General features: G+C 47.0%; 1 protein-coding gene across 1 annotated transcript in view; it reads right to left on the reverse strand.

Moving 5' to 3' along the window:
* LOC107295035 (complement C2-like) overlaps positions 1-10,329 on the reverse strand; it is a 37,061-nt gene extending 26,732 nt beyond the window's left edge. Inside the window, exons 1-2 of the mRNA XM_015824325.1 lie at positions 10,172-10,329; positions 3,096-3,329 (exon numbers count right to left, since the gene is read on the reverse strand). Coding sequence (XP_015679811.1) covers positions 3,096-3,329; positions 10,172-10,211 — 274 coding nt within the window. The 5' untranslated portion in view covers positions 10,212-10,329. The remainder of the gene's footprint in view (positions 1-3,095; positions 3,330-10,171) is intronic.
* Between the last annotated feature and the right edge of the window lie 554 nt (positions 10,330-10,883).

Consider the following 10,883-nt stretch of genomic DNA (forward strand, 5'->3'; position numbering starts at 1 on the left):
GGGTGGGTTATTTGTAGTTTGCAAGACTCTGTCAATGTAGCTTTACAATAAATTCAAATTAGCTCATCTGATAGTGATTCCTTTCTGGCTGACCAATTTCCGGGGCCTCGTCTTGCAGTACAGCGATTGTAGCATTGCCTCGATCCTATAAATCTATCAAATCCGGTCTGCAAAAATTCAGACATTCACTAGAGGGCAGAAAAGAGTTGATGATCTTCTCCTTATATTGTCCTAGTGGTAGCCTTGGGTCTTGCAACCTAAATCTCATAGCCCTTGGCCTGAAAATCAGGACAAATAAAGTGGTGGAAAGCTCCTAATCTCAGGGGCTAAAGCAGGGGTGTCAAACTCGCAATGTCACGTGACGTGTTGCGACTTTTTTGCCATTGCCGGCAATGGGGTGGGCGCGGTTTCGCTATGATGCATCCGGCCTGCGGGCCGGCAGTTTGACACCCCTGGGAAAAGGATCAGAACTAAGTGGTTACAAGCAGTCCTTGAGCCCAAAATGTCTGTTGCTAAACAAGAGAGTTGTTAAGTGACATTTGCCCCACTTTACAATATTCTTATAATAAAGTAATAAAGTTGGAAGGGACCTTGGAGGTCATCGAGTCCAACCCCCTGCTCAGGCAGGAAACCCTATACCATTTCGGACAAATGGCTGTCCAGTTTCTTCTTAAAAATTTCCAGTGTTGGAGCATTCACCGCTTCTGGAGGCAGGTTGTTCCACTGGTTAATTGTTCTGTCAGGAAATTTCTCCTTAGTTCTAGGTTGCTTCTCTCCTTGATTAGATTCCACCCGTTGCTTCTTGTCCTGCCTTCAGGCGCTTTGGAGAATAGCTTGACTCCCTCTTCTTTGTGGCAGCCCCTGAGATATTGGAACACTGCTATCACGTCCCCCCTCGTCCTTCTCTTTGTTAAACTAGACATACCCAATTCCAGCAACCGTTCCTTGTATGTTTTAGCCTCCAGTCCCCTGATCATCTTTGTTACTCTTCTCTGTACTCTTTCTAGAGTTTCAACATTTTTTTTACATCGTGGTGGCCAAAACTGGATGCAGTATTCCAAGTGTGGCCTTACCAAAGCATTGTAAAGTGGTATTAACACTTCACGTGATCTTGATTCTATCCCTCTGTTAATGCAGCCTAGCACCATGTTTGCTTTTTTGGCAGCTGCAGCACATTGCTGGCTCATATTTAAGTGATTGTCCACTAGGACTCCGAGATCCCTCTCACAGTTACCACTATTGAGCAAGGTACCCCCTGTACCAGTTGCAGTGAAGCTATGGCACGGGTGCCAGAGGCGGCACTCAGAGCCCTCTCTGTGGGCATGCGTGCCGTCGCCCCAGTCCTAGGCCTTCAGCTGGGTTTTATAAAACCTTTTCACTTTAGGCCTTTGCCGCCATGTACAAAAAAAAAAAAGATTCAATCAGTCAATTTCAACTTCTCGTGGGAAAAAAAAAGATCTTTCAAAGTTGGAATTGATTGATTGAACTTTTTAGTCCCACCCAGTCTTCCATTACCACCGCAGTCACGCCCACCCAACGGGCCATACCCAGCCAATTGGCCACACCCAGCCAATGGCCACACCCACCCGGCACCCGACGATGCATAAGTGGGTTTTGGGTTGCAGTTTGGGCACTCGGTCTCTAAAAGGTTCGCCATCACTGCCCTATATTATACCTGTACATTTGGTTTTTCTTGTCACAGTTGTTAAGTGACTCACTGCAGTTGTTAAGTTAGTAGCACAGCTGTTAAGTGAATCTGCCTTCCCCGTTGACTTTGCTTGTCAGAAGGTTGCAAAAGGTGATCACATGACCTCGGGACACTGCAACCGTCATAAATATGAGTCAGTTGCCAAGCGTCTGAATTTTGATCATGTGATCCTGGGAATGCTGCACCCGCTAGTACCTAAGGGTGAAAATCGATAAGTCACTTTTTTTCAGTGCCGTTGTTAACTTCAGACGGTCACAAAATGAACTGTTGTAAGTCGAGGATTTACCTATAGTTAATCCTGCTGGGAAACCTGGGTCCAAGAAACTGCTTAAAGATGGGAAGGGCCAATTAAGTCACTCAGTTGATGTGGAACTCCTGGAGGGTCAATATTATTGCAGGTTTTAAAATCTTTGCTAATTTTTAAAGAAACTATTGCAAAATTATGTTGAATTGTCCCCGTGGAGCAGAACTCTACATGCCCCGTTGTTTGCAAAGTGCTCACTGCCCTTCCCTTTCCAAACATTTTGAAGGGGGGGAAATAAAATGTGAAGTTTGTGCAGTTTTTTTTATTATCTTTTGGACTTTCGATATTGGCACCAGCGGATGTAATGACTAGGCAATTCCTATCACTGCATAAGCATAAATAAGCTCTAATAAGAGGAAAAAGAAACAAAAATGCTAATGGGTAAGAAATATGATGGCTTTAAATTGATACAGAATGAACATGTTATACAGACCTTGGCTGAAAACCATTAATGCAAACAGACCAGCATTCAACGATAAACATTCTGGCTTATCAAAAAGAAACATACTCCATCACCCAGAGTGGGAACCATTGAATAAACTACGGAGCCTCTAGATCAGGGGTCTCCAAACATGGCTGGCTGAGGAATTCTGGGAATTGAAGTCCACAAGTCTTAAAGCAGCCATGTTTGAAGACCCCTGCTCCAGATAGTCCTCAATTTCCAACCCTTCATTTAGGGAGCATTCGGAGTTACAGCGGTACTGGAAAAAAAAGTGACTTACGGCCATTTTTCACAATTACGACCGTTGCAGCATCCCCCTGATCACACGGTTTACATTAGGATGCTTGGCAACTGCTTCGTATTTATGACGGTTGCAGTGTCCTCGGGGTCACGTGATCCCCTCTTGCGACCTTCTGACAAGCAAACTCCAAGGGGAAGCCAGATTCACTTAACAACCATGTTATTAACTTAGCATAACAACTGGGGCGAGAAAGGTCATAAAGTGGGGGCAAAACTCACTTAACAACTTGTCTCGCTTTGCTTAGCAGCAGAAATTTGGGGCTCAGTTACGGTCGCAGATGGAGGACGACTCGTAGTTATAATTTGTTTACATGATGTGTAAATGGTAGCCTGACACCTACCTCTGCAACGTGCCACTTTGGTGGGTTTTCCATTAGGATGGTGCATGGGTGTCCATTTGCCATCCGACTGGCAGACCCGGCTGGGCGTGGGATATGGGTAAGTGCCAGCTGGGCAGGAAAAGGTGAGGATGCTTCCTGGACGATATCCATCGGAGAGAGTGATGTCCCCACCTTGGATCGATACCCTTGGACAGGATGGTGTTCCATCAAGGACCAAACTTTGGGTGGCAATAGCTGCAAGGCACATGAAAGGGATGACAAGATGAGATGAGATGAAATGAGATGGGATGGGATGAGATGAGATAGATAAGATAGATGAGATAGATAAGATAGATGAGATAGATAAGATGATAGGATAAGATGATAGGATAAGATGATAAGATAAGATAAGATAATAATAATAATAACACGTACCACCAGTTGAAAAACCCTGATCTAGTCTAACCCCCTGCTTGACAAGAAGAGTCTATACCAGTGGTGGCGAACCTATGGCACGCATGCCAGAGGCGGCACTCAGAGCCCTCTCTGTGGGCACGTGTGCCATGCCCAGGAGATGGCAACCGTCTCTCTTCAACCAGCCGCCCGCTAACTCACCGAGGTCCCACGTGGCTGGATGCACCTCAGCACCCATGCACTCGCTGGCCTCTGTGACAATGGCACCCCACAATGGACGATGGTGTCAGCTCCAGCCCCTGCCTCGCCTTGCCCTGTGACAATGGCACCCCCGCCCTGCCTCGCCTCATCACACAGGATGAGTCTCCTGCCCACCGCCCCACCTGCCAGAGACCCCCTGGGTCTCCCCCAACCCTGCCCAGCCCCCACGCGTCCCTCCCCACGAGCAACATCGAGGTGATCACGCGCGTCCCTCCCCACGAGCAACATCGAGGTGATCACGCCCACCTTGGCCATACCCACCCAGTCTGCCATGACCACCACAGCCACACCCACCCAATGGGCCATGCCCACCTGGCACCCGGCAATAAATAAGTGGGTTTTGGGTTGCAGTTTGGGCACTCGATCTCTAAAAGGTTCGCCATCACTGGTCTATACCATTTCAGACAAGTGACTGTCCAGTCTCTTCTTAAAAGCCTCCAGTGATGGAGAACCCACAACTTCTGAAGGAATGCCGTTCCACTGGCTAATTGTCCTCACTGTTAGGAAGTTTCTCCTTAAATCCAGGTTGCTTTTCTCCTTGATAAGTTTCCATCCATTGTTTCTTGTCCTGCTTTCTGGTGCTTTGGAAAATAGGTTGCCCCCCTCTTCTTTGGGGCAGCCCCTCAAATATTGGAAGACTATCGTGTTGCCCCCCAATCCTTCTTTTCAGTAAACTAGACACTCCCAATTCCTGCATTCTTCATATGTTTAATAATCTGCTTGCTTTTGGATATTACATAGCTTGACTCATTGTTGCTCCATGTCAGGCAGAAAAATAACTTCATCAATCCCTGCCCTCCAAACTGAGATTTCATTTTTTTAAAAAAAAAAAAACCCAAACCACAAACAATTTGATTTGAATCCTAATTTGCTGATGATGCAAAGTGTTTTCCCCTTCCATTTTTTAGCTTACATATCATAGTTGCTTCACATGTTATTTCCTGCCTTCCCTGAAATAGGCAGATCTGCAAGAATTAAAATTAAAATTGAACGAAACAATAAAAAATGATTGGAAATGGCTAGACGATCAGGAAAACGAAATCGAAAGTGTACAAATTGTGGAATTATGAAACCCTGTGCAAAGAAATATCAAAAGTTGCTCTGCAAGTAAAAAAAACTTCTGCAAATGGAGATAACAACACCATAGATATGCAAGGTTATATTTGTATCCTGGTATTCCTCCAAAGTTCACATTTTTATCCTCGCAACAAAATTGTGGCATAGGCCTGGTGCTGGCTGTTATTCCCACTTGCCTTTCTCCCTGCACAAATTCACCTTGCTAGTCTCTTTTTTCTGCTGTTTCCCAGCCCCTGAGACAGACAGATTAAAGCAGTGTTTTTAAAGTGTGGTCCTAGACCTAGAACCTCTAAGCTACCCCCAAAATTCTCTCTGGGGTCGCCAAAATCAAAATTATTTGCCGGCCCATGTTGAAAAATAATGCTATCTTAAACTCCCATCAAACAATCATGAGAAACAACATGGCATCAAGTGCATCACTTTATATTTTTAACTCCCACAGCAGTCTTGGAAGACTGATATACTGTAAGTAAATCCTATATGAGCTGAGACTGTTACCCTGTGGACAAGGGGCCACTGAAACTATAGCTCACATCCTACTATACCAGCGGTTCTCAACCTATGGGTCGTGACCACATTTGGGGTCGATCGACCATTTCACGGGGGTCGCCAAGCAAGGCTGTCCGCCATTTTTTCCCCTTTTCCGGCGGGTGCCTTACCTCCCTTGAGCTGGGCCAGCTGGTGGTCGGCCTGCTCCATCTCTGCCGCTTGCCAGCTACGCCTCGGCCGGCGCAGGGGGCGGAACCAAGCATGCACGGCGCTCCCGGGCAGGGAAAGTCCTCGACTTACGACCAGTTGGGTAGTCCTCGACTTACGACTGGTTTAGTCCTCGACTTACGACCGGTTTAGTCCTCAACTTATGACCGGTATAGTCCTCGACTTACGACCGGTTGGGGGTCGCGGCATTAAAAAGGTTGAGAACCACTGTACTATACTCTATCTTTCTGTAAGGACTCATGGACCCATCTCATAGCACCTCACGTGGGAAACACCAATCTTTTTTTTATCTACAATTGTTATCAGATCAGACAGATGTAGTCTCTTTGAATGTAGCTAAATGTTGTTATGCTATCTGCAAAATTAGGCTGACTTTGGCTGCCCACTGATTATCTACTATCAGTTGTTAAATATTATCTTGTCTTCTTTTATTTTATTTTTTTTAATGCTTCTTATTTGTGAAGCTGGTCTGGTAACAGTAACACAAAAAATTAATTAAAAATTAATTTTAACCAGGTCAATATTGATGAATGTAACTCATGCAAACAAAAGCTTTTGGGGGGTCCTCCATCATTTTTAAAAAATGGGAAGGGGTCCTGAGAGGGAAAAAAAGGTTAAGAAACCTTGGCTTAAACTTGCAGGGGTAGGCAACCTTGGCTCTTTTATGACTCGTGGACTTCAACTCCCAGAATTCCTGAGCCAGCATGGCTCAGCATGGAAACCTCTCCCTTTCTCCTCAGCATGGCTGGCTCAGGAATTCTGGGAGTTGGAGTCCACGAGTCATAAAAGAGCCAAGGTTGCCTATCCCTGGCTTAAAGCATTCCCTGCTCTACTTACATCTGAGTAGCACTTCCCTGTCCTCTGCCCCACTTAATCTAAAAGGTCTTGTACTAAAAGTCCTCCAAGGTCCCTTCCACACCAAGCTGGCAGGAATAGCCAACACTCCAGAAGACAGGCTTAGGATACAGGAGGATCTGGACAGACTTGAACACTGGGCGCTATCTAACAAAATGAAATGCAATGGTGAAAAAAGTAAGGTTCTACATTTAGGCAAGAAAAAACAAATGTACAGGTATAGTATAGGGGGTACCTTGCTCAATAGTAGTAACTGCGAGAGGGACCTCGGAGTCCTAGTGGACAATCACTTAAATATGAGCCAGCNCACACTTGGAATACTGCATCCAGTTTTGGTCACCACGATGTAAAAAAGATGTTGAGACTCTAGAAAGAGTACAGAGAAGAGCAACAAAGATGATTAGGGGACTGGAGGCTAAAACATATAAGGAACGGCTGCTGGAATTGGGTATGTCTAGTTTAACGAAGAGAAGGACGAGGGGGGACATGATAGCAGTGTTCCAGTAGGGGCTGCCACAAAGAAGAGGGAGTCAAGCTATTTTCCAAAGCGCCTGAAGGCAGGACAAGAAGCAATGGGTGGAAACTAACCAAAGAGAGAAGCAACCTAGAACTAAGGAGAAACTTCCTGACCGTTAGAACAATTAACCAGTGGAACAACCTGCCTCCAGAAGCGGTGAATGCGCCAACACTGGAAGTTTTTAAGAAGAAACTGGACAGCCATTTGTCCGAAATGGTATAGGGTTTCCTGCCGGAGCAGGAGGTTGGACTAGATGACCTCCGAGGTCCCTTCCAACTTTATCATTATTATTATTATTAATTCCTCTCTGGACAAGGAAAGGACTGGAAATCACCCACAAGTGCTCCATATAACTGCTCCTTGCAAGGAGACCGCAAGACAGCATCTCCAGCAGATTTTGCAGATCGATACTGAGATGACCAGGTTTTTAAGGATTTCTTTAGAGATAAGAGATGGAATATGAGAAGAAGTGATCATTTGTTGTATTTTAAGAGAATGTGTTAAGTTATCTGTTTATACCTGCAACGAAGGGGGAAGGTCACTTCTTTTCTTTTTCTTTATCATATTTCTATTTTTTTTTCTTCCTATTTTTTCTGCATCTTCTGTTTTTTTTTCTTTTTATTCTGTTGTTCTTTGATTGTTTTAAGTTTATATTTGTTCTTTATTATTGTAATTGTGATTTTTAATAAAATTACTATTTAAAAAGCAAGCTGCGAGGCTCGGGCACTGCAGCACAAACCTGTCCCCAGAGCTGGTTTTTAATGTCATTTGTTCGTGATGTCTCTGCCTCATCTACAGCCTGTGCCTCAACCAGCTTAAACTTGCCTTCTTTAGCTGTTGCGGTTTTCCAATAGCATTTTCCCTCTCACCAGCCCAGTTTTTCCCATGCATACAATCTTGGCATGTTTCATCAATGATGGTTCAAATCAACCAAGTGAACTACACGGGCCAAGTTCCCACAACACACTGGGTGAAAATGTAACTTGCTTTGTGCTTCAGTTTGTTATGTGCAAACTCAGCTGGGATCTCCTGTAGGGCAGGGGGTCCCCAACCTCCGGTCTGTGGGCTGGCACCAGTCCGTGGTATGCCAGAAACTGGTCCACACAAACAAGCAAAGCCCCATCCGCAGGATGCAGGCAGTACATGAAACCACACCTCCTCCGGTCCGTGGTAAATCTCTCTTCAAGGAACCGGTCCCTGGTGCCCAAAAGGTTGGGGACCTCTGCTGTAGGGAAACAGATCCCGTCAAGTTCTGTAGAACTTTGCTTTCAACTGCATGAATTTCGTTGCTGGTTTATTTCCCATTACAGGTAGTCCTCGACTTATAACCAATACTGTGCCCAAAATTTCGGTTGGTAAGCAAGACAGTTGCTAAGTGAGTTTTGCCCCATTTTAGGCCCCATTTTCTTGTCTCGGTTGTTTAGTGAATCACTGTTACATTAGTAACACAGCTGTGAAGTGAATCTGGCTTGCCCACTGGCTTTGCTTGTCAGAAGGTTGCAAAAGGTGATCTCATGACCGTCGGATGTTGCAACTGTCTTAAGCACATGCCAGTTGCCAAGCATCTGAATTTTGATCACACGACCACAGGGATGTTGCAATGGCCGTAAGTGGTGAACAATGGTCATAAGTCACTTTTCTCAGTGCTGCTGTAACTTTGAATGGTTATTAAACAAATCAAGGACTACCTGTAGAATTCCCCTTCCACCTGGGTGTAAATCTCACTACTAAACTGGTGGGATCTACAGAGAACAGGCAGAATCCAAGGAAACTTAAGCGCAGCGCAGAAGGCTAGGAAAAGAAAACTAGAACTAGAGAAAGCAAAATCTTGGCGGGGGAATGGAGTAAGAGAATAACAGAGTTGGAAGGGATCTTGGAGGTCTTCCAGTCCAGTCCCCTTGCTCAAGCAGAAGACCCTATACTAGTCGTAGCGAACCTATGGCACGCGTGCCGGAGGTGGCACTCAGAGACCTCTCTCTTGGCACGTGCGCCGCCGCCAGCAGCAGATCCATCAGGCCGCCACCGCCACCCAGAGCAGGAGCCCCGCCCAGCACAAAGGAGGTGAAGCGGCCGACTAGCAAGCTCGAGTAGAGGTGGTAGAGCAGAGGTCACCAACCATTGTCGATTGGCGGACTGGAAGAAAAGGGAGGGGGAAGCATTTTGCATGCGTGCATGGGGCCGCGAGCATGCACGTGCTGCAAATGGGACGGGGGCTAGCGCCTGCGTGATAGTCTACCCTATTCTTGCGTGGTGCAGCACCTTGTATCCGCGCCCCACAGCGTGGCGGCGACCGTTTTTGCGCCTTGCAGCACGGTGGCCCATTTTTGCACCCCTGGTTTTTGCGTGCCAGAGGCGGTACTCATAGGCGCCTCCCTGCCCTCCCCTGAGGGCACCACAATGCTGGCACTTTGCGATAAATAAGTGGGTTTTGGGTTGGGTTTGGGCACTCGGTCTCTAAAAGGTTCGCCATCACTGCCCTATACCATTTCAGACAAGTGATTGTCCAATCTCTTCTTAAAAACCTTCAGTCTTGAAGCACCCACAACTTCTGGAGGCAAGTCGTTCCCACTGATGAATCGTTCTGACCGTCAGGAAATGTCTGCTTACTTCTAAGTTGGTTCTCTCCTTGGTTAGCTTGGGTCACACAAAGGTTCTAAAGGCGGAGAGGATTTCGTGGGAATTCTGCAGAGGATTCGAATTCCAAACCGGGAAGAAGAAGAAGAAGAAGAAGAAGAAGGAGAAGGAGAAGAAGAAGAAGAAGAAGAAGAAGAAGAAGAAGAAGAAGAAGAAGAAGAAGAAGAAGAAGAAGAAGAAGAAGAAGAAGAAGAAGAAGAAGAAGAGGAGGAGGAGGAGGAGGAAGGGAGGAAGGAGAAGAAGAAGAAGAAGAAGAAGAAGAAGAAGAAGAAGAAGAAGAAGAAGAAGAAGAAGAAGAAGAAGAAGAAGAAGAAGAAGAAGAAGAAGAAGAAGAAGAAGAAGAAGAAGAAATAAAAGAGTTCAAGACCGACGGGGACGCGAGGAGAGGGGTGTCCGAAAGCGCTCCAAAGCAAATGCAAGCATCACAAAACCGAATCGCAAGTTGGCATTATTCCAAAGCGGGCAGAAAAACAAACCAACATCGGAACCAGGTTACAGAGAGAGAGAGAAAGAGAGAGAGGTGCGTTGACCCCCTTCCCCGCCCAAATCGTCCCTGGGGTGCGGGGGCTGGATCGCTCCCACCAACTCCGGCAGCAGCGGGTGGCAGCGTCTCTCCCACTACCTGCCACGAAGCTGGAGAGCCAACAGAGCTCCGGGACCATGTTGCGCCGCCGAGGAATCCCGATCGCCGCTCCGCTTTCCACACCGCAGCCGCAGAAGCAGGGAAATGCCACCGCAAACGTTGCCAGCCAGCCACGGAAAAGCCGCTCCGCTTTCGGTCCGCCTTTCCCGCTTGACAAAATAAACTAAGCGGGCGGGAGAGGGGGGGGGAGAGAGAGAGGTGGTGGGGTGTGTGTGTGTGTGAATTGATTGGCGGGAAAAGGGAGAATTGCGCAAACTTGGTCAAAACCCGGCCCCGGCTCTTTCTTGATGTAGCCAAATCGGAGTCTTTCCTGTTGCTTCAAGTCCCGGGGGGGGGGGGGGAGAAAGAGGGGAAATGGAAGCTTTCCCTTCCTTTATTTTAACCGATCGAGATCGAAGCTGCTGTGAGTCAAGGGGTGTGTGGAAAATGCTGACATCGAAGGGATTTTACCCCCCTGGGAGAGCGGGGGTGGGGAGGAAATGCAGTTCGGCCACAGGCGTGCCTGCCCGTGCGTTCACACGTAACTGAGCGACACGCGATCCGTCCCCGCAACGTTCGTACTTGCCGCGTGGAGAAGCTGCTTTCACTTGGTTGGTTAAAAATTGCTGGCTGGGGCGTCCGCGGGGGCTTTCTCGGCTCGGCCCAGTCTTCCTCCTGCCAGCCTTGATTTCCCGTAAACCGAGTTTACAAC

Source organism: Protobothrops mucrosquamatus, unplaced genomic scaffold (genome assembly GCF_001527695.2).
Source record: "Protobothrops mucrosquamatus isolate PMUCROS unplaced genomic scaffold, P.Mucros_1.0 scaffold2204, whole genome shotgun sequence".
Lineage (NCBI taxonomy): Eukaryota > Metazoa > Chordata > Lepidosauria > Squamata > Viperidae > Protobothrops > Protobothrops mucrosquamatus.